This window comes from Lissotriton helveticus, chromosome 7, assembly GCF_964261635.1.
Source record: "Lissotriton helveticus chromosome 7, aLisHel1.1, whole genome shotgun sequence".
Classification (NCBI taxonomy): domain Eukaryota; kingdom Metazoa; phylum Chordata; class Amphibia; order Caudata; family Salamandridae; genus Lissotriton; species Lissotriton helveticus.
In genome coordinates this window covers 1,487,272,513-1,487,296,089 of record NC_136068.1, presented here as the reverse complement: position 1 = coordinate 1,487,296,089, position 23,577 = coordinate 1,487,272,513, and the positions used below count along the sequence as shown (strand labels likewise).

The window sequence follows — 23,577 nt, the reverse complement described above, 5'->3', positions numbered from 1 at the left end:
TATGGAGGGTGAATGTATCCGTCATGGAGCCAGCAACATGCAAGGAGCCATTTGTGCATCTGCCAATTTGTGAAATAACTATTTCTTGGTTTTCTTAGATCTTATCAGTCTCAAAATCTGGATCCGAGTAATTTTCATGAAGTGCAGTTTCTTGCAGTGGTGTTATGTTAATTGACCTAGATTGTGTTGGTGGTTCATAATAAAATGTGGTTTCGGAAGTGGCTATTGTTGATATGGCAGTAGCATGTTCACCAGATTCATTTGTTGAATGTGGTGATTGTATCATATTGCCTAATTCATGATTTAATTTAGTTAGTACCAGGTATAAGGCTAGAGACACAGCAGGTTTATCAGTTACCAGACTGACACCAATGAGCTCAGCGAGGCTGTACTCTTCTTGGGATAACTCTTAATAGAGAGAGAGGACATACTGATGTAAGCCAGAGGGACCTTGGTGTCAGCTGTTGTCTGTTAAACAGATTTGGCAACATAGTACTTTCTGATGTTATTGATTGACACTTGTAAATTTTTCTTGGCACCCGGAAGTGGAGGCAGGATCGCAGTGAGCATGCCTTCTACCCCAAGAACTGGAACAGGTAGTCTGTATAACAGTCCAAAGACGTGCTTGTTCAAGTATTGTACATTTTTAATACTCTATATAAGTTTCCGGGTTTTAATATTAGAAAAAGAGACGCACTCCTAGGAGAATGGTAAGGCACTATTATTTTTTCTTGAAATTTTAATTGATCACGGCTGACCTTTATAACCCGTTTAGCTTCTGGTTTTAGTGGGTACTGAGCCTGAACATGGGGCTCACTACTAATGGGAATCTTATGCGATACAAAATCTTTATCCCATCCCCTTTGTTTCTAGACAAGGCAGGAGCCTGTTTTAAGACCCATTCACATGCATATTTTTATCTGAGTTCTTCAGGTATTAAGGAGGAAAATGCATCCATTCTTACTTTCTGACCTAAAGGTGCTTAGTTATAAATGATGGTGGTCAATCATCCTCTACAAAATGTATGTCACAGGCATTGGACAAATGAGACCAGAATGCAGCTTTAAATTTGCACATGCATCCTCTTCAATTTGTAATTCTACATCACCGACCTGTCTGGAGAGTGTACGTCTATTCCATGTTTCAACCTGTATTCTATTGATGGAGCCACTACCAGGTTTTGTTTGAGAGTCTGGAAAAATATTGTCACTTCTACTGCCCTGTCTAGAAGTGTTATTGCCCTAGTTACATTCTGGAGAAATGTGCACAAATTGCTGAGGCATTCTTTTTCGTTATACCAGCTATTTTCTTTTCTTAAAATTAGATTTGGAGTCTGAACCTTTCTCTTCTCCCTTCACAGTAACCTCAACCTTTGGTGTTGACTTTCAGTCACTTTTTTGTTTAACATTTTTTTTCTGACACTAGATACAGCACCTATCAAACTGTAGGGTATATTGTAAATGAGTGGTGCTCAAATCAAGGGAAAACAGCCTCCTGGGTCCCCTTAATTAGATAATCCACACACTTGTTCATCAAATAGATCAGCACCCACTATTTATTGTTATATTGAATCTTATATTTTCTAATCAGAACAAGATTAATCAATTACAAATTTCAATTTTGTTCCAGAAATTCATTAAAAGTCGTTCAAGCTTGTTGTGTGTTGACAAATTCTTTTATTGAAAATGTGCAAAGTATTCACACCAGTGTAGCCAATGCATTTGAACTCGCAACCCGGAGACGGTGAACGCGCTTAGTGAATCGCTTACTAGGTTCATTTGCTGGCATGTGCCAAAACCACAAACTTGCTGAATCTGGTCAATCGTGTTTTAACAAAACGAAGATCCTCATTTTTGAATTAAGGACCCTTTGGACTAATTAATGTGAACTGATGCCTGTGGAACACCTGTATGAGAGAACAAAGCCCTGAAGAAGTCTCGGAAGAAGGGATGAAACACGTTGGCTACGCTGGTGTGAATACTTTGCACATTTTCAATAAAAGAATTTGTCAACACAAATTATATCTACTGCTACTGGAATTCTGCTGTGGAGAGCAAATCCTGTCTTTCTGCTTATCCTTCTGCTTTTTCTTAGTCTCCAGTGCAGACTTTACTTTATTGAAACCCTCAGACTCATCCTTCCTTGAGTTGCAGTTTTATGGCTCCAGACCTTAAAGTATACCAGCTCACAGAGTTGTAAGTTTCTGAAAAAATGTTAGGAAGCAGGAAAGACACCAAAAAGTGTTGCACTACGAGAACCACTACTTCTCCTCAAACGTTACTGAGAAATATTGTGGAAACAGTTTCAAAATAGCCTATTAATTTCATCCCTACATCAACAGTAGGTGTAGCTCCATGCTCATTCTTTTTTTTTTTTTTTTTTTTTTTTTTTAAAAACCTTTATTGAACAATGAAAGCTCACAAATACTGGCCTACAACCCCACGGGCTGGCCAGAACAGAATGGTCAAATAACCAGCATACAAAAAGAAGATCTGCACAGGATATAACATCAGGAGCACTGGTAAAGCAATAAAAACCATCGAGCGTTCAGCAAGAGCAGGATGACAAAGGTTAATTTTCTAGCACGGGGAGGGGACCAAAGGAATAACGGGCCGTATATGAGAATACAAGGGAGGGACCGCGGCAAGTCGCCATTTTATAAACACAACGTAAGAAAATGAAGCCATATAATCAAATCTAGCAAAGGACAGAAACAGAATCAGACCATCAAATAGCGACAGTGGCCACAGTCAATCGTGCTCACTCACCTCCGCCCCTACCCGAACAAAGAAGACGTAATCAAAAAGCCCCATCACAAAGACTATGCAATACGCACCCCAACGGAAAAAGGGGACCTCCATAAAGGAGGAAGGGAAAGAGGGAGAAAGAGGGAGAAAAAGACAACAAAAAGGAACACCCGCCAGACCATGCACCCCCAGGGGGAAAAACAGGACAATAAAACCGGCATGCGATGTAACAGAAACACGATACCAGAATAGGCAGCGAACCAAAATCAGCCACACACCGGAAGAAGGACAGAAAACCCCCGGGGGAGATTCGAGGTGACAGAGTCCCGAAAAAGTGAATACACAAGAGCCATAGAACAAAAAAAGGGGAAAATAAGGGGGGAAAAAGACCCCCCGACACAAACAGACCCCCCCCACCCACCCCTAAGCCCACCCTGCACCCCTGCAGAAGGCTACGGCCAACCCCCCCCGCAGCGTGCCTGTCGCCCTAAATGGAACCCGAAATTTAGTGGAGCAAGAAAAGTTGGAATTAAAAGACAAAAAAAAAAGGGGGGGGGAAGGAAGGGAAAGAAAGAAGGGAGTAAAGACATACAAACATACACACGGGGGAGGGCCAAAGACAGGAGTAAACACACCCATCCACCCGCCCGGGTTAAAGGTCCAAGTCCTCGGGAAGCCAAAGAGTATCAGGCCAAAGTCCAGGAGCACTAACCAGTTACATAGAACCATATCAGGACACAGAGACCATCCAAACCGTTCATGAGCTACCGCATATAAGAGTCAGTTTTCATCAGCCCTGACCCTTTTTATCCAAAGCAGTAAGGGTCCGATCCAACGAGGACCCTGCCAGAAAGAACTGAAGGCAGGCAGCAGGAGAGTCCAACGGCAGTTCAAAAAAGTCACAGGAAGAAAAGCACGGAAGATCCAGGAAAATCACAGAATGTAGCAAACGATGCAGGCACAGTTCCAAGGATATGTCCATAAAAACCGACCCATCCGGGCCGGCACAGGAGACGTCATCGGGCAGTGGTGATTGAGAGGGACCAGGAGAATCATGAAAGTCCGGCAAAACAAAATCCAGCTCCCGGGCCAAGGGCAGAGGAGGCAGCACAGGAGGAGAAGGCGCCATCAGGTTGCGCACCTCCGGGGCGGCAGCCGGGGCCGAGTCCGCCAGGAGAGTACCAGCCACACCCCGCGATATCAATGCCTCATCCGGTCGTGGGGGCCCGGGAGGCCCGCAGTGAGGAACCGTCTCCAGAGCCAGGAGTGGCGCGGCCACCGAGAGCCGCCAGGATAGCAGGGTGTTCAAGATCCCCTTAAGTGCAGGAAAACCTTCACAGTATCCGACACCCGGGCCTTGCGGCGGGCCCCCAGTGCTCGTCCGGGCCCGGCCCAAACAAATGGGGTTGGTCGCCATCTTGAGAGCCCGAACAGGCCGCGCGGCCAACAACCTCCGCCGGGGCGGGAGTCAAGCAGATGAAGTCCCGCCGACAGGCAGAAGAACACCCCGGACAGGAAGGGGGGCCACCAGAAGAAGGGGATTCGCCGGCCCCCCAATGTCGCCAGTCCCGTTCTCCGAGTCCGGGCGGCAAAGAACAAAATGGCCGGACCGGAGAACAAAGGGGGAGGAAGCTGAACACACGAGGAACCCCAATAATGAAGGGCAGCGTCACCATCCAAGGCTGCCGCCACACAGGAGTCTCTCAGCCAGGAACCTCCGGCTCACACGAACAGCGGCCCTCCAATCACCTCCAGCGCGCCCCGAAGGGCAAGCCCGCAGGCTGCATCCGGCCCAGGAGCCGGGACGAAGAACCAGGCCAGTCCGCCCTCGAGTCCCGGGAATGGTCGGGGGCACTGCACCGGACCCACAGCAGCCAGGACAACCGGAACAAGTGGTAAGTGCCTGCAGTGCGTCGTAGTAGTACCACACAGCAAGGAGGGCTTCCCGGGGCAGGATAAATGCAGGATAAATGTGAAAAACACAGGCGGGCGAACGGAGCCGAGCTAAAGCGCGGCCATCTCGGTCGCGAGCTAGGCTCCTCCCCCTCCATGCTCATTCTTTATTTGTTTTAACACCCCTGTAACACCACTAATGAGTGTGTGCCATGTATAGTAGTGTAAATACTCACACACAAAAATTGTTCCCAGGTAGTAAACTCTTCTACAGGGTGTACCACACCAGGTGAAACACACAAAGGGTCTGATTTAAAGTAGGGCAGAAAGGGACTCCTTTTCAACTACAACAGAGTACCCTCTCTGCAACACTAATGTTGTGCCCGCCTCATTTACAGTCGGATGGAACTTAAATATGTCAGCGGCACAGACTACTCATCTCCACCACTTGCATACTCCTCCGACAGCCTGACGGAGTAAGGGCCATCAGAGTTTTGGTCATTTGTTAGCTTGCTCAATTTAAAGTGGACAGTTTTCACTTTCATTCCGAATGTGGCAATATCTTAAAGTAAAAACATGTTGCTATTTTCCAGAACTTTCATTTGATTTAGCGTGTCATTTGTATGCTACGACAGAGGACATCAGTAGTCCATAGCTATGCAATGTTTGGGGCTTTGAGGTATATAACCTTTTAGAATGTTCAAGATGTGTTTCTGCTTTAATAAAGGAATCCATTTGCATTGCGCCATTACAGGACTTCTCTGGATGTCTGTTGTGTCTGAATTCCTTTTCATCAGTTTGCTAAGCCTGGGGTTTCTGCTGATGTGCCTGGAGCTGGCCTGCTCTAGTCACTTCATCAATGCGCTGAAGATTAATGCCTTCGCTGCAATCATTTCTGTCCTTGCAGGTAAAGAGCCGTAATCCTCAATAACCTTTAACAAGTTCATCTTGCTTCGGTGAAGGGGTGGTGGGTGGTCAACCAGAGTAAATGATAGAAAACCTCTTGTCATTACCTTCCCATCTTCTCTATGGGTTTTTTTCTCTCCATAATTTGCTGTCTCATCTTCAATTATGAACATTGTCAGCTCAGCTAGCCCAATCCCTCTTATATTCATTGTTTTGTGGATATATTGACTCCCTGGCTTCCTTCATCCTTTTTCCTTTGACTCACAATCATGTGTTAATTATGCAGTACGAGTAACATACGCATGAAGTTTGTAGTAGTAGAGCTTGTGTAGGGAACTGGGGAGGTTCTGCGATGAAATGTGGAAGTTAGTCGAAATGTCACTTGTAGGTCTTGAAGAATTTCTTGACAGTGACCAGGCTAGCACCGCCTGCCGGCTTACTCATGGGAAAAACTAAAGAACTTGTACTTATGACAAACAAGACAACCTATAGAGTTTTTAGAAGAAATTCTGGGTGTAGCTATCTCTATTTAAAGCAACATAAACTAATGAACAATTACTTTTGCCAACATGGCAATTTAGAAAAGAATCTTTAGCAGAAACTATTTGCATAGATATGCCTATTGAAAGAAAAAAAGTAGGCTTGCAACATTGAAAATTAGCATTTTTCTAACTGTTGTCTGCTCATTGAATGTTTTGTGAAACCCCCATAATATAGAGCTAGAGGCAGAATCATATTACTCACGTCATTGCCTAAGAAGCCCACTTATCTGCTTTTCACTCCAAAACACTTTGATAGAGCAGTGTGTTAGTACTGCAGAGATGTGAGTATGTACTCTTTCTTCACAGAGGTATTGAAAGGCACTACTGGGTGAATATATACCTTTACTATGCAGATTTTACACCGCAGTACAGTCACAATGCGGTTGTTACAACAACCGCTTTGTTACCACGCAGTGACATTACAACGCAAGTCGTTACAATGACATGCGCTAGATGGAGCGCTGGACTTAGCAATAGTATGATTTACTATTCCAACTCCAGTGTGTGCAACAATAGGGAAGCTGTTGGAATAGTAATTCATACTATTCTTTAGTCTAGAGTGCCATCTAGTGGAAGTCATTGTAACGACTTGCATTGTAATGGCACTGCATGGCAACAACACGGTCGTTGTAATAACCGCATTGTGATTGTATTGCGGTGTAAAATCCTCATAGTAAAGGTTGTTTCCCCTACTGGCTGCATCAAATAAGGCCAGGCCGTGATGTGGTGGAATTACAGGCCCTTGAACATTCAGTCCTGCCATGGGAAGGGCAAGGGTGAATGTTAACGGGGGCTGTTTATTTTATAGTGCACCTGCAGCAGCACAATTTCAGGCCAATGACTGCTAACACTTGTCAAAAGTCTACTTTTTGGTTCTCAAAGTCGTCCAGCAGGGCAGGGTCCAAGGCTGAATCCCATGAGGGTTGTTTGAAGTTGGATATGTCATCATCGAGTTCAGGCTGAAGCTGTTGGCAACAAAATCTCAGGGCAGGACAAAGTTGGATTTCATAGCTGTTGATGTCACTTCGATGCCTTGCCCAGCCCAAGGTTTCACTTTCAGTAGTAATCACTGTTTTTGGGTCTGAAAGGGCACTAGAAGGACTACAAAGCTGTAACTGTAGTCAGGCAGGGTTATGCAAGGACGAATAGTCGCATTACGAAGTCCGACTAAAGCCTTTTTACGTCCCTACTGTTGCGTAGACTGGAGTTGAAATAGTAATTTATATTATTCCAAAGTCCAGTGCTCCCTAAAGCAAGCTGTTGTAACAACTTGTGTGCTTAAGTAGCTGTGAATACATAATGATGGATGGAGTGCACATGCTGATTTTTATAGTATGTCATGTTCTTCCCTTTACCATTCTCGCTCTGCCTTCACTCAGGGCTTCTTGGCATGGTGGCTCACATGATGTATATGACGGTGTTCCAGGTGACAGTTAACCTCGGCCCAAAAGACTGGAGACCTCAGACCTGGTATTACGGTTGGTCCTTTGGGTAAGTTAAAAAACAGAATGACACAGTTGTAATAGAGTAATTCCCCAATCAGAGCAAAGAAAGATAGTCTTTATATGCTTATAGAGTCTAGACCTAGTACTATGGAAGTTTTGGGTTTATGTTGCTGTGTTCTGTTTTAAAGAGTAGTGTTGTGTCCTAGATGGAAAGACACCAGGAGCCAGGATATATTCTCAAGACTTCTTTATTCAGTCTTCATCTCAAGTTACATCAGTGATGACTACAGCCAGCCTAGTGTGGTACCAGCCCCACCAGGAGCAGCCTCCCTAGCTACTCAGTCCATCTCCAACTGCCACATTCATCCAACTCAGTCACCCAGGCATTCCACGCATCACAGGCACACCAACATTCTAATACCAAGATGCACTCTGGCTGAGCAGCTAGAGGCTGAGGGCTAGATTACATATTAAACTAATATGTAGAATACAACATTATCCCTTTTTCATTAAACAAAACAAAAAGGAAACTAGAGGACAATGTCCAATTGGAATTACATTTCAAATCTCAAAGATACAGAGAATGAACAAAGCATCAAAGAAGATGAAATCATTAAAGCATGAGAAAATAAATAATAGTATCAATCCCAAATCTCTTGGATGCAGCAATGACAACTAAACATCACAAGAGGAAAACAATCTGTAAAGGAAGGATGGTTAAGATAAATACAATTTGAAATCAAAATTCCCCATCCCCCTTAAAAAGAGAATTGATTTAACATATTTCAGTACATAGCATTATGTTTCATATACATTGTAACGCAAAACCCTATGTCCCAAAAGGTTGAAAGAAACCACAAACCCAATGCCCAAAAGCATAACGAAGAATAGTGCTAAAGGTAGAGTGTCCTACAACTCAATCCCAAAAGTAGGGAAACAAATACAAATGGGTTGTCACCCATATGACCAACCAAAAAGGTACGTACTATTGTACTGCGCGCAACTGTAACAAACCCACATCCGACCCAGATGAGGGTTAACCTAGGTACAAACAAATGGGAATTAATCCAAGTCCCAACCCCCTCGTGAAGGATACATACCGCCGTGGAAGAGTAACACTCTGTCCCATCGAAATTATAAACCTGGAACTAAAATGGGAACTAACTGAAAATCCAACATGGGAGCTAACCCAAGTACCAAACCCCAAGAAGAGGTTACACACTCATATGTATGAGTATCTGACAAGGTTAAATAATGAGAAAAATTAACTTACAACCATCCCTATTGTGAGGGAACTGTGATAACCACCCATAAACACCCAGCTGGTGGTGACCCTCTCACATCCTCACCAAGAAGCCTCCAATCTCCACGGCTGTCTCACTGAAATCCATGGCTGGATGAACACCTCAGCACTGAAACTTAGTGGGTCCAAGACCGAAATTTTGCTGCTTGGACAAAAAGGGCTCTCTCTGCCGCCCAACACCTGGCCCTCCTGCTTAGGTGATCCCCCTGCCCCCAAAGACGAGGTTAAAAGCTTGGGTGTATGGCTTGAGAAGGATCTGACCTTCAGAACCCAAGCAAACAAAACGGCGGGAATATGCTTTGGACTTCTAAGGACATGCAGGAAGGTGCTTCCCCTGCTCCCCTTTACTTCCCGGAAACTGCTGATCCAGGGCCTCATTTTGGCTAGGCTGGATTACAGCAATGCAATCTACCTGGGTGCCCCGGAAGCCACATTTAACACCTTACAGAGAATCCAGAACGTGGCTGCCCGACTTCTCACTAACACCCCGGCCAGATCATCAGCTAAGCCAGCCTTGAACCATCTTCACTGGCTTCCAGTCAGAGAAAGGGTGGTCTTCAAGGTCCTTTGCCTGGCACACAAACTCCTTCATAACAAAGGTCCACCCATTCTCAAAAATGTCATCATCCCTTACAAAGCCACCAGGTCACTCCGGTCAAACCACGAGAACTTCATCACCGTCCATAGAGTAAAAAAAGCCCGATCTGGAGGTCGTCGCTTCTCAGTAAACACAGCAAAACATTGGAATCATCTCCCCCGGAAACTGAGAACTGAACCAAACCTCCTCCTTTTTAGGAAAGCACTGAAAACTCTCCTATTTCCCTGAGCTTCCCTCCCGCTGCTACCCCCTCTTGATTACCAGGTTCTAGCGCTGGGATGCTCTAGGGTTACTACGCGCTCTACAAAAACCTTAAATAATAATAATAATAATAAACCATAAGGAAAACACATCCTCAAAAAAAAAAGTGTAAATCTGTAGCATCACAACAACTAATGTACTATAAAGGACAAAGTTACAGTAACTTACCAAAATGACAAACAACACCATGTTCAGAAATAATTAAGCATAACAGGCAATTGGAATCAATTACCACAGGACTGTGAGCGTGAGAAAATGTCACTAGATGGCAGTGTAACACAGAGCAATAAAAGAAGAAATGCATGAAAACACGATCTCACACATTTTAACAAACCAACACTGGATCGAGAAATGCTTTGTACCAAAATGAAGAAAATGAAATACAATACAATAGAGCAAAACAGTAACATACCTCTCATCCCATGTTCTGGCAGTCCCTACCTTTCAATACTAAATTGAAACCACTAATAGCAGAATGACCGTGATGGGCAATTTGAGCTGCAAATGTAATTAATCGCCATGCTCAAGACATTACCACCTTTTAACCTGACATTACGACAACTTGCTCCGGGACTGTGTCGTGATTAGTTAACCGGCTTACCATACTTGAAATTAACACGGGCAGTGGAAGTATGTGAAGCTTCACCATTAAAAGACAACAAGCAGGTCACCCATGAGTCCGTGTCCACTGTTCCCTGCCCATGGATGCAGAAAGATGAACACACAAAGTTGGCCACATAAACAGGAAGCGTGCTCCGACTCCGATGTGAGGTGCTGCAAACAATGCAAGATGGCGGCACGCTGTAGACGTTGATGCCGTGTGGATCACGGCACGGCAAAGCTGCAAAGCGTCCCACAAGCTCCACAGGAATCTCACGCAACTCCCAGAACGTCACAGGAGATCCAAGAAGGCTGAGTTGGATGGGTAGCTTCTCTACATCCAGGTGTTTGTGTACCAGCCACAACACGCTAATGTGTGAAGAGTGCCTTTTAAGTATTGTGACAGAAAAGATGTCATGGCACAATTTTTGATGCGTAGTCAAATGGAGTTTTTATCTTACAATGTGCAGTGACTACACCAATTGAGTTTATTCCCTATGGTTGTTTGAACTTACAGTCTGATGAAAGCATTTCATGAATTGGAGGGATAGTTTTTATTTTTTTTGTTAGTGTTTTTCCCTCATCGGTCTACAAATGGCACACTGTCTTACAGTAGTCACAATGTGTTTATGCCTGAGAAAGAATGACAGCAACTTGAACTACGTGCTATTTTGGGAAGTTGCTGCTTATTTATTTGTGTGTCAACCTCCACGTCTGGGCGCTACAGGGAATATGCCATGTGTCATGTCCTCATGGGAGCAGTGATTCGTTCACTTTGGATCTATAACTGTTCTTCACAAGTACAAAGTCAGCCAGCTACAGTTTTAAGAATGAAGCTCTTTTTGCTTACAAGTCTGTATCCAAGCTGTTCAGTGAAAGGAAGTTCCCCGGAAATTCGAGTTCATTTTTTGTCACTTTTTGGATCGAGTGTTTCACATGTTGCTTGGACTAATACATTACTATTATATTACTTGTTCCGTGTCTTCCTGAGGAATTTGAGACAGGTTTAGTTTCATTTTTTTGGGTTGGTTCCTGACAGTCTCAAGTCGTGACAGTTTAACTGCAGCAATTTTAAATTGAAAACATGTACTGTTGGCAACGTGCGCAGTCTTACCTGCTTCTATCCTAGATGGAAAGACACCAGGAGCCAGGATGTATTCTCAAGACTTCTTTATTCAGTCTTCATCTCAAGTTACATCAGTGATGACTCCAGCCAGCCTAATGTGGTACCAGCCCCACCAGGAGCATCCCCCTAGCTACTCAGCCCATCTCCAACTGCCACATTCATCCCACTCAGTCCCCCAGGCATTCCACGCATCACAGGCACACCAACATTCTAATACCAAGACACACTCTGGCTGAGCAGCTAGAGGCAGCAATGCTAGAGTACATATTAAACTAATATGTAGAATACAACAAGTAGCATATGCAAACTGGTAGTATCGTAGCTCTAAAACTGTAATGGTGCACATTGAGTTTAAAGGTTGCATGATGTTCTTGAAAACTGCAAACATTTGAAAATCGAAAGTGAAAGCAGAACCTAAGTACCGACATTCTTTACAATATGGGATGTCTACTGGCAAGGGCCAATTGAAGTGTGTCCAAGAGTGAGGACTCCTATTTGATAAAAAGACAGAGTGGGCTAGGTTAAACATCGATAGACTGGCTGTTACTTACCATATTTTAGCGGTCAGTACTTTCCCAAAGATTTTTTGTCATCTTCTCATCCAGAGGACTATGCGAGTGTGGTCTGAATCATATCCAGGCATTAGCAATGCTAAGAGTCTCGTGTGAAACTTAAATAATTGGGGGGCGATAGCCAGGTGCGGCGCACTCAGATTTTTGATAAGACACTTTTTTTATCTAGTTCTACAAGTAGTTGGTGGTATACACTCTCAGGGAACAAAGGAAATGTACATTAAAAAGGTGGTGATGGGCTTTCTTTCTGGATAATCGCGATCCCTTCCGGTGTATGCGCCCATAAACACGTGGTTGACGAGAACACGGCAAGTTTCTACTGGCATCTCCAGTATACTGCTAGTTACAATTTCAGGTAATGGCTCACACAGGTGCTCACATTTAAGTACTTATTTCAGTTTATTTTCTCACGGCACAATGCATGTTGATTCACGAGCCGGATGGCATGATTTCATGGTGAGCCTCTCCGTGCTCCGTGGAACATTTTGTTGATTATTCACGTTTTTCTGATAAACCTCGTTGGGTGTTTCGCTACATTGATCTATACATGTACTTAATAGCGTTAAATCCGTAGACAGCACGGACGGCATGCTAGTTTTGCCTTAAGCTTTGAGATGCACTCGCTGTTCAAACAAACTTTATTGGCAGCGGATGAAACAAATCCTGTGAGTTCACTTAAATAGATTAACCACTCAATTCCTGACGAGCTTTGGGCTAACAAACCCCTTATTCACAGGTAAGTTATTGTGGCAATTTGTACAACATGCAGAATTCAGTCACCCATTGAACACATCAGTGAATTCTGGATTGATTTCTGGGATCTGACATTTTTGCTGTTGATTCTTGTTGCGGAGTGAGGCTTGTCATAGTCTTTTGTTCTGATAACCCTGACGAAGACGAACTTTCCCTGTTCCTCCCTATTTTCCAGTATTGCTTGCTGACATTTTTTAACTCTCTCATGCACAACACAGGACTTAACCCTCACCGTGGCATCTGCTGATATTGCCCTCATCCCCAAACCAGGCAAGGATCCCACCTTATTCTCTTCTTACCATCCAATATCTCCTGAATACAGACACTAAGATCTTCACAAAGACCCTGGCGATCCTCCCGGACATCATAGAAATAGACCAAATGGGCTTCATCCACAGCAGGCAAAGTGCGGGTAATATTCGCGGGGTTGCACACCTGGTTGCAAAATCCCACCATCACAAAATTCCCTCCTGTTGTCTCTCGCTTGATGCGGAGAAGAAATTTGACAGGGTTAGCTGGACTTTTCTTCATGTGGTTCCTCATTAAATTGGCTTAGGTCCGGGCATGATAAGTCAGATCATTACATCTTATGTCAGCCCTACAGCCACTATTAGGGTTAATGGACAACACATGAGCCCGAACCACCTTGCTTGAGGCACCTGACAGGGGTGTCCATTGTCACCCTGCCTGTTCCCCCTGGCAGCCGAACACTTGGCCATTGCTATCCAGTGGACAGCGTCAATTTTAGGTATCCCATTTGGCTGGCGCTCCCACAAAATAAGACTTTTTCGCTGATGATTTACCCTCCCTCCTTGTGGTGGTTCATTGACTCACAGCCTTGGAGCACGTTTAAAGCTTTAAAGTCAACATATCCAAACCAAATGGCCTGAATCTCACCATACCTAACAAGCATTTGAAATGCAATAGGTCTCGCATAGCTGATAGTTTGAGGTCTTGTTGTTGCAAATAATAACACCAATAGCTCATACTTTCAGTAATTCGAGACCTAGTGCATTGCAAATTCTGCATAGTGAGCCAGGATCCAACATTGTATGTCTCAGTGCTGTACTGGAGTAGTGTGGCTCACTGGTTAGAGGCGGCAGGCCTGAGAGCAGAAGTCAGCCTGGGACCAGGGTTCAATTCCCGACGCGGCAGGGTCGTGGACCTTGGTCAGCGGACTTGATAATTCTCGCTTCGGTGCTTACTCTAATCAGGGGTTCCACTCGGCAACTCTGGGCATTAGCTTGCCTAATCTCCACAACGGCCCCACCAATTCCGGGGATGCCTGGCTCCACCTTGGGGACTCCCAGCAAGGGACCATCCCACAGGGAAAGCCAGGACGGGTTCCCCAGAGTTATACAGCGCCGGGACGCCCCGTTGCTGGGGCAGCTGTGCGCTTTACAAGTATACTACATTTACATTTACATTTACCGCAAGCTGCTGCTAGAGATCCCTAGTGGGTAAGGCACCAGCACTGCATGTCTAGGTGCAGTACTGCAAGCGGCTCTTGGAGGTTCCAAGTGAGCAATGCACCAGCACCGCATGTCTAGGTGCAGTACAGCAAACTGCTCCTAGGGGTCCCTAGTGAGCAAAGCACCAGCACTGCATGTCTAGGTGCAGTGCTGCCAGCTGCTCCTAGAGGTCCCTAGTGAGCATTATAAACTACCTAAGCGAAACAGTACACAGCTTCTTGAAATATGAGCAGTTATATGTTTAAAGTTGTAAGGCTGTGGTGGACAGCTGACGATCCACTTTAACATGGGCACTCACCAACTTTCTCTCGGGGGCCAAATTTACAGTGTGGTTTGTGTCCGAGGGCCGCACCGGTGGGGGCGTGGTCAGTGGGGAAGGGGGTGGGGCTAGAGCAAAAAAAAACTGTGACCATGAGGTTGATCACAGGTCCCTGCAGCGGACGCCTTCGTCCACTGAGCCACCAGACCCGGCATACACACATCCCTTTCCCTCTCCCTCCCCCTCCCCCTCGCCCTCTTCCTCTCCCTCCCCCTCTCCCTACCCCTCCCCTTCCCCCTCTCTCTCCCCCTTCCCCTCCCTCTTCCCCTCCTTCTCCCTCTCCCTCCCCCTCCCTCTCCATCTCTCACTCTCTCCCTCCCTTCCTCTGTCTCACTCACCCTGACTGCCTCACTCTCTCTCTTTCTCTGTCTCACTCACCCTGACTGTCTCACTCTCTCTCTCTGTTTCCCTCTCTCTCTGTCTCCCTCTGTTTCCTTCTCGCTCACTCTATTTCCCTCTCCCTCTCTCTCTCCCTCCCCCTCCCCCTCCCCTCCCTCTCCCCTCCCCCTCCCTCTTCACCTCCCTCTCCCTCCCCCTCCCTCTCCCTCTCCCTCTCCATCTCTCCCTCTCTCCCTCCCTTCCTCTGTCTCACTCACCCTGACTGTCTCACTCTCTCTCTTCCTCTGTCTCACTCACCCTGACTGTCTCACTCTCTCTCTCTGTCTCTCTCTGTTTCCTTCTCCCTCACTCTATTTCCCTCTTTCTCCTTCCCTCTATCTCCTTCCCTCTCCCTCCTTCCCTCTGCATCTCTCTCTCTCCTTCCCTCTCCCTCACTTTGAGGTCTCCCTCACTCTGAGGTCTCCCTCTCTCTCCTTCCCTCCCCCTCACTCTGAGCTCTCCCTCTCTCTGAAGTCTCCCTCTCTCTCCTTCCCTCTCCCTCACTCTGAGCTCTCCCTCCCTCTGAGGTCTCCCTCTCTCTCCTTCCCTCCCCCTCACTCTGAGTTCTCCCTCTCTCTCCTTCCCTCCCCCTCACTCCGAGCTCTCCCTCTCTCTGAGGTCTCCCTCTCTCTCTCCTTCCCTCTCCCTCACTCTGAGGTCTACCTCCCTCTGTCTCTCTCCCTCCCTCTGTCTCCCTCCCTCTGAGTTCTCACTCTCTCTCCTTCCCTCCCCCTCACTCTGAGCTCTCCCTCTCTCTCCTTCCCTCTCCCTCACTCTGAGGTCTCCCTCCCTCTGTCTCCCTCCCTCTGTCTCCCTCACTCTGTCTCCCTCACTCTGAGGTCTATCTCTCTCTCCTTCCCTCTGCCTCCCTCACTCTGAGGTCTCCCTCTCTCTGAGGTCTCCCTCTCTCTCCTTCTGTCTCCCTCTCTCTCCTTCTGTCTCCTTCCCTCTGTCTCCCTCCCTCTGTCTCCCTCGCTCTGTCTCCCTCGCTCTGTCTCCCTCGCTCTGTCTCCCTCGCTCTCACTCCCTCGCTCTCCCTCTCCCTCCCTCGCTCTCCCTCCCTTGCTCTCCCTCGCTCCCTCCCTCCCCCTCGCTCTCCCTCGCTCTCCTTCTCTTGCTCTCCCTCGCTTGCTCTCCCTCCCTCGCTCTCCCTCCCTCGCTCTCCCTACCTTGCTCTCCCTCGCTCACTCCCTCCCCCTCGCACTCCCTTCCTTGCTCTCCCTTGCTCCCTCCCTCCCCCTCGCTCTCCCTCCCTCGCTCTCCATCACTTGCGCTCCCTCCCTCGCGCTCCCTCCCTCGCTCTCCCTCCCTCGCTCTCCCTACCTTGCTCTCCCTCGCTCCCTCCCTTCCCCTCGCTCTCCCTCCCTTGCTCTCCCTCCCTTGCTCTCCCTCCCTCGTGCTCCCTCTCCCTCCCTCACTCACCCTCGCTCCCTCTCTCTCGCTCTCCCTCGCTTGCTCTCCCTCCCTCGCTCTCCCTCCCTCGCTCTCCCTCCCTTGCTCTCCCTCCCTCGCTTGCTCTCCCTCCCTCGCTTGCTCTCCCTCCCTCGCTTGTTCTCCCTCGCTCTCTCTCCCTCTCTTGCTCTCCCTCCCTCGCTTGCTCTCCCTCGCTCTCCCTCCCTCCCTCACTTGCTCTCCCTCCCTCGCTCTCCCTCGCTCTCCCTCCCTCGCTCTCCCTCCCTCGCTCTCCCTCGCTTGCTCCCCCTCCCTCCCTCGCTCTTTCGCTTGCTTTCCCTCCCTCCCTTGGTTGCTCTCCCTCCCTCCCTTGCTCTCCCTCGCTCCCTCCCTCTCCCTCCCTCTTCCTTCCTCCCCCTCCCTCCCCCTCCCTCCCTCACTCTCCCTCGCTCCCTCCTTCACTCTCCCTCCCTTGCTCTCCCTCGCTCCCTCCCTCCCCATCCCTCCCCCTCCCTCCCTCTCCTTCCCTCCCTCCCTCTCCCTCACTCCCTCGCTTGCTCTCCCTCCCTCCCTCCCTCCCTCGATCTCCCTCCTCACCCTGCCTGTGTGTGCCCGGGCTGTGACAGCTTCCAGGCGCACACACACAGCCGCACCCAAGCACTTCACAGGTCTTTAAAAGACCATTGACATGTTAATGAGGCTTTGTTCACCTCTCAGCGCCCCTGCAGCCCCACTATGACTATGGCGGGAATCGCCCAGCCCCCACAGAGCAGCAGAGTCTGAGTCGCGCTCTGGTTGCAGACACTCTTAAAAATAAAAAATAAATTAAAAAAACTCGGGTACGATGTCTGCAAGGTCCGCAGGCCACCAGGGAAGGCTTGCCGGGCGGCCACCGGCCCGCGGGCCATACTATGAGTACCCCTGCACTATAACAAAACAAGCACACCCATGTTCAGGTAATAGAAAAGCTCGTCCGCCATTATGCCATCTGAGGCAGCTGTACTGCTTACATTTTTCAAAAAGCATTGTGCTAGAGTGTCCTGCCTGCAACAGCAGACAGAAAAAAACCAATTAAGAAAATAGTGCTCCCAGGCTCTAATTAAAGCATACGTGTAACAACTAAGCATGGGCGGAAAATCCGTTACGCTCGCGGATTTTGCGAATTTTCGGTAAATTCGCGATCCGCGATCTCCTGCGAATTTACCGCGAATTCGCAAATCCGCGAGCGGCGGATTCCGGGGGCAAAAGTTCAAGCCTTGCTGGCCTGTTGTAACTATTTTACGATGGTGCCGGCAAGCTGCCAGCGCCATCCTAAAATAGTTACTAAGTTAGCTTCAACAGGAAGCTCTAATAGATAAAATAAAGCAGGTGCTCGAGCTCTGACTACTTAATTAACAACACCATAGATGATGATATGGATGCAGTGGTATTGACCTCCTGCTGCTCTCACACAACCTCCCTCCCCTTCACCACTTCGTTGCCTCAGACTCATTAACTTATACTGCCCCAAACCACCCCTCCGGTTTGGACACTGTATGAGCCGCACCTCTGGTTTTACTGTTTGGTTCTATTTGTTTTTTGGACCCACGAAATGCCTAACCACTTGCAAAGCCCCTTGTTAGGGTCTTCTCCACTGACATTACTTCTAGTACACCCTTGCCCTCTACACAATGTTGTTGACTACAGTTAACACATATGTAGGAGGGTAGCTCAGATGCTCAAGGGTGGCCAAGTCAATAAGGCATATAAATCAAACCTATGTCTAGCAAACTCCGGATAGAGGGATACTCCCACTTCTTTAGTGATGGTTTAGAAATGCCTCTTTGAAGAAGATAGTGTACATATTTTTCAGTTAGTGATGCAATGTTGCTAATTTCTCAGTTGGGGGCACTGGGAGCTCTGGAACTGAGCTTCTAGCACTTGGATGGTTGTACCTTTGGGGGACTCGCAGTTGATTCTAGACTGTTTAAGTAACTTTCCATTTCTAGACAACACATTTTGGCTCACAGTACAGGTTGTGAATAATGACTAAGGGGGTCATTATGATGGCAGAAGGCCCGCCACCGCAAGCCGTGCAGTGGCGATCCATCTGCCATCAAATGTGGATTGACAGCCCGCCAGATTAGGATGGTGGGCGGATCCACACTGCGACCGTGGCGGACGCAAAGACCGTCCGCCACGGAACCGCCACAGGCATTTGCACCGATTGCCTGGCTGAGCGGTCTGCATGCATAAAATGGTGGGGGTGCCTAGCAGGCACCGTCCACCATATTATGATACAGGCTGTGATCCAGTCTTTCCATGACGGCGAACCCGTCATGAAAAGGCTGGCAGACATCCTTTTGGGGGGCTGTTGCGGGCCCCCAATGTGTTGGGGGAGGTGTATGTGCACTGGGGGGTACCTCCCTACATGTCAGTGCACTAAGCGTCAGGCACCGTGTGGTGCCTGCCACTTAGTACACTGAAATGCACAACATGCTCTTTTAACATCACGGTGGGTGCTGCTGTCATTGCACCCGCTGCAATGTTAAAATGCAAGATGCGACCACCAGGGTGGCGGTCGCATCCTAATTTGGTGTGCAGAACCGATGCATGTATTGTGGACGGTCCCGGTCACCACCACGATGGTGGACGGACTCCAGTCTGTCCCCCATCGTAATCGGGCCCCAAATGTATTTGGGCCCAACAGGCCCAAGCTTTAAAGATGGTGCAAGATTTTTCAACTGCATTTTCTATGCATCCCGAAACAAGCGTGAGTCATTTCCCTAATGATTTGGATTTTTGTCCATTCCATGATTTGTACTATTGTTTTCAGTTCCTAGTATTTTACTTGTATTTTAATTCCATTAGCTTTTTTTTTCTTATTCATAAAGTTGGGATATTCTCTTTTGGCAAAGACTTCACTCAGACATGCAAGATGGCTACCAAATTCAAATACTTGAGAAGGGGCACATTCTGATTCCATTTGTCAAATGCAGGCTAACTTGAATTTTTTTTCTTTAATCGCCTCCTTTCTCCTTCCCTTGCAGGTTGGCTTGGCTCTCCTTCACCCTCTGCATGTCAGCCTCTGTTCTCACTCTGAATACCTACACCAAGACAATTTTGGAGTTCAAATACCGCAGGCGCATCTTTGAGAAGAACGTACAAGCCCGCAATCCATTCCTGGACTCACAGATGGTCCGCTTCCTCTGGGAAAAGTACATCTTCTCTGTCAGTGGTTCTGTGGAAGACCCTTTTAATTGGCACAAGGGCTCCACCACTTCTGTTTTTGTGGATGTTGGCAGCATCACAGACCTGCCGGGAACTGTCAGGGATGCAGTTGGGGAAGGAGAACGAATAGAAGGAGCAGAAGAAACTGATGATGGAGAGCAGTGCTGATGCTGGAGTGATAGGACATTTCCAATAAAGCTCCAGAGATTAGAGAGAAAGGATAAGAATTGGACTGGGGATATTGTGGCAAAACGTTACTCGCCATAAAATGTTTCTAAATTCTCTCTTTAAAAAGGAGGAAGCACTGGCCTTTCCTCTGTTATTGGCAACTGTTTGTTCTGGAATCAATTGAGGAACATGTGGGAGAGGGGGTAAGGGGGGAGGGTGGGTTTGCTCTCCCAACCATGTAATCAGAACATTCAGCCCCTGTGTGATTCCCCAATGGGTACCAGTCTGATTTTCCATATTCTTAAACTGTAAATATATTGTATTCTACATGTGCATGTACAATTCTTTCCATAGGTGCATGATGCATTTTTTCTCCCCCCATGCCACTCCTCTCATCCAGGTTAAACGACTCCCTGCCCCAAGAGAACAGTGCCTTCCTTTTCTAGCAGTTACTGTTCTGATTTGAGCCTCAGCAGCACAAATCAGAATTGTTGGCACCTATGTCTTTTATGAGTAATGTCAACTTTACCTCCATTCTTTTACGAGTACAAATCCTATAATTTAATTGCCCCTTATTTTTTTTGCTCTGGCATTTTGCCCCCTTCGCATCATGACACTGTTTGCTTGACGCTATCTTGAAGGCCGTGAAAAGTAGACAACTGTCCTTGCATAAGCCACTACCAAGTCAGTGAAACCAGAATGAAGAAAGTCTAAACGCAAATTCAAGGATAGCCAGTTGCCAAGAAAAAAACAACGTACTGCTCTTAATTCCAAACCATGAGTCCTAGTTTTAAAACAAAGTACATAAAGAGGCACTTAACAAGTGTTGCAAAACTAAATTAAGATGAGGGCATTCTCTTTTAGCTGTTTCTAACGAGGCTGAGTAAGGAGCAAGAATAGGAATAAACTTTCACATCAAACTTTTCAGACCTCTACAGAGAATGCATAGCGCATTGGTCCCTGCCGGGGCATCCCATGACCCTTGGTCATGCCACACATAATCTCAGGGGTCCCCGAGGTATGGCTAGAAGGGTAGGGCCACCAGCAGGTCAGCCCTCCTTCCAACCAGTCTCACCCTTGAAAGGCTTCTCCTGAAGGAGGCAGCCAAGTGGCCACAAGCATTAGTGTCATTACATGCCTACGATGTGCACCCATGTAGATATGTTGGGGTGGGTGGGTGGTAAACATGCAGTCTGGCTCCCGCAGCACATCAGGGGACACAGAGGGGGTCACTGGGGGGTAGCCCACTTTTAACAGGCTCTACACTGCCCCCTCCACTCTGTCGCATAACTCATGACCACTTCCTGTTATGACCCACTTCTTTGGTCCACCACCCCTTCACGGTGGAACGACAAATGACCTCCACCTGCAAATGGCCGATGGGCTCTTGGCCAGGAGCAAGAATAAGAATGGGACGCATGCAACAAGGGTCATCCACCTGGTTGACTCTATAAAACCCTGACAAAGCCATGAATGGATTTGTCACTGTTCAGTCATGCTTCTACTGTGGAGATCATAAACTACATGCAACCAGCGGGTGAACCCCGAAGTGTAAATTTATTTTTACTGGAATGAATTTGCCCCCAAAGAACATCGACCATAGATAGCATCCTCAAAACAACTGAGACACTGGATGGATGAGCGGATCAAATAGGCACCACACTGCCCTTTTTTGGATAGCTAAAGTGTCACACAAGCAACTTTACCCCTTAATCATGACATTACGAACCACACTGAAGGCTACCGTTTTCTACTAATTAGCAATAAAGGTCCTGATTTTTATTTTTTAATTGAATAGCACAATGAGCATACTTGAGAAAAGTACTCTTTCCACGGTAGCTTTTTGTTATTTTCCCAGTGCACACAGATGAAGAGAAGACTTTAAAATGAACATATGATTTCCGTAATGAAGATTTGGAAAGGCAGAGTTATCATTATGCAAATTACATGCACGAAAATTCTACAATACCGATGTTATATTGCTAGACACTATCATGAAGCCCAGACTAACTAATGTATAACAAAGATTTTCACTCCTCTTTGTTATACATTGTTTTTATGTTCTTCATAATTTCTGATGAGTGCTTCAAAGTAAGTGTAACTAAAGAAAGATAGGTGTCTATCATTCCCTCCACTGTATGAATGCAGACACTTTTCCTTATAGTATGTTAAAATTGATCAAATCTGCAGACCGAATATTTCACCGAGCCTCAATGCATTTCATATTATTAACGTTAGTTACTTTTAATCTTTGCCTAAACATTTACCTTATGCCGCCACCTCCTTCCAGAAGGAATTGTGAACTTCCAAGTGGAGCCTTTGTGGAGGTTTCATGCTGTCTGCATAGCTAGAGGAAGAGAATTAGTGCTGATCTCAGTCCTCAACAATCTCCTCACGAGGCCGAAAGCGACAGCCCTGATTTTCTTATATTTATCAGTGGTAGTTGAATTTGTCGAATACTGCCGGCTGTTTAGTGTAAGCACAGCAGACAGAGCTCCAATGGCTGCTTTCATTTCTGTTGTATTGGACACAAGAGCTCACCCTTTTGTGATTCAAGTTGTATCTCTGTTCGCTGATGAGATAGGTCAGTTAAGGAGCTGCGTGGTCGGTCGCCCATCATGGTCAACATTTCTGTACAGTTCAGTTTATCTGGTCCATAGGCTTTGAGTTCCCCAATGGGTTGTGATAGAGGTGTCACAGCGTATGTGGCCAGGTATGATTGGTGGCCATTATGAAGTGGATGAGATCCGCGTGGATGGAAATAGATGCGGTGGGTGGCAGCGATAGGATTATTCTTTCAGGGCTGACAACGTGTACCTCCCCAATGACGTAGGTCATAGTAAAGCAGTGATGTTCAGCTGTCTTTACCTACCTAAGAGTGGTTGTTAATGCCTTCCTGCCTCTTACATATCACAAAGGAAGCCGAATCCCAGCATTCATTTCCATGAGCTGGACTGCAGAGACGTAGTTTTACCAAAATAAATATTCCAATGTTTTATACTGCTGCAGAAAGCATCACCCTGGAGTTTACCAGGGTTCAGAAAGGATGATTAATGATCATGCATCCCCAACCCCCCAAATGCGAGTGCTTTACTGGTTTCCATTTGAGCATTAAATCCACATTAAATCTCTGCTTACGGCTCTTGACACAATTCAATGGGTTTGTCTTGCTTTTATCATGAAAAATATCAAACCTATGCTCCTGTGACAGCTCTTTGAGAGAGAAGCAACTCATGTAAAAGGCTATAAAAGATGTAACTGGAGGGGAAAAGTAAAGTCTATGATTGCGAAGCAGGTTGGTTAGCGATGGAGATGAGTTACAACTCACAGAATCCCGTGTTGTTTGGGGATTTCTAGAAAAATAACTTTAAAGTAACTTATGTTCTGGGAGAGATCTATATGTTTGGAGATTATGAAGCACAGCATGCCTCTTTAATCACATATTGTTCTGAAACCACAGGAATCAGTTTGAATAATTCACACTGGCTAAGTAGACTGAAATAATCTATAATTTGTCCAGCAGTAAAGCAGAATATGCCATAAAGGAGGGAAAGCAGCTTGCAAGAGCCACATCACCCAGTATAGAGCTTACATACACTGTAATAATGGTTCCAAACAGAGGGCATCAAATATCAAGAAAAAATGACAGCTTAGAAGCAGATAACGCACTCCGCTTCCTCAATAAGCATCTGAAACAAAATGGCAAAGGAAACAATATTAGAAGAAGCATTTGTAATGCTATAGGTCTCGCATTTACGTTTGAGCTATTGGCATTGTAAATGGCAATGCCTTTTAATATGTGTTGTTTTTAAAACAGATAAATAAAAGGCATTGTCATTTACAATGCCAATAGCTTAAACTCTCAGAAATGCATGGCCTATTGCATTGATAA

At 46.5% G+C, this 23,577-nt stretch overlaps 1 protein-coding gene across 1 annotated transcript in view; it reads left to right on the top strand.

Moving 5' to 3' along the window:
* Positions 1 to 19,685, top strand: part of LOC144767494 (germ cell-specific gene 1-like protein) — a 116,828-nt gene extending 97,143 nt beyond the window's left edge. Inside the window, exons 4-6 of the mRNA XM_078650902.1 lie at positions 5,395 to 5,547; positions 7,468 to 7,579; positions 19,337 to 19,685. Coding sequence (XP_078507028.1) covers positions 5,395 to 5,547; positions 7,468 to 7,579; positions 19,337 to 19,685 — 614 coding nt within the window. The remainder of the gene's footprint in view (positions 1 to 5,394; positions 5,548 to 7,467; positions 7,580 to 19,336) is intronic.
* Positions 19,686 to 23,577: the final 3,892 nt, after the last annotated feature.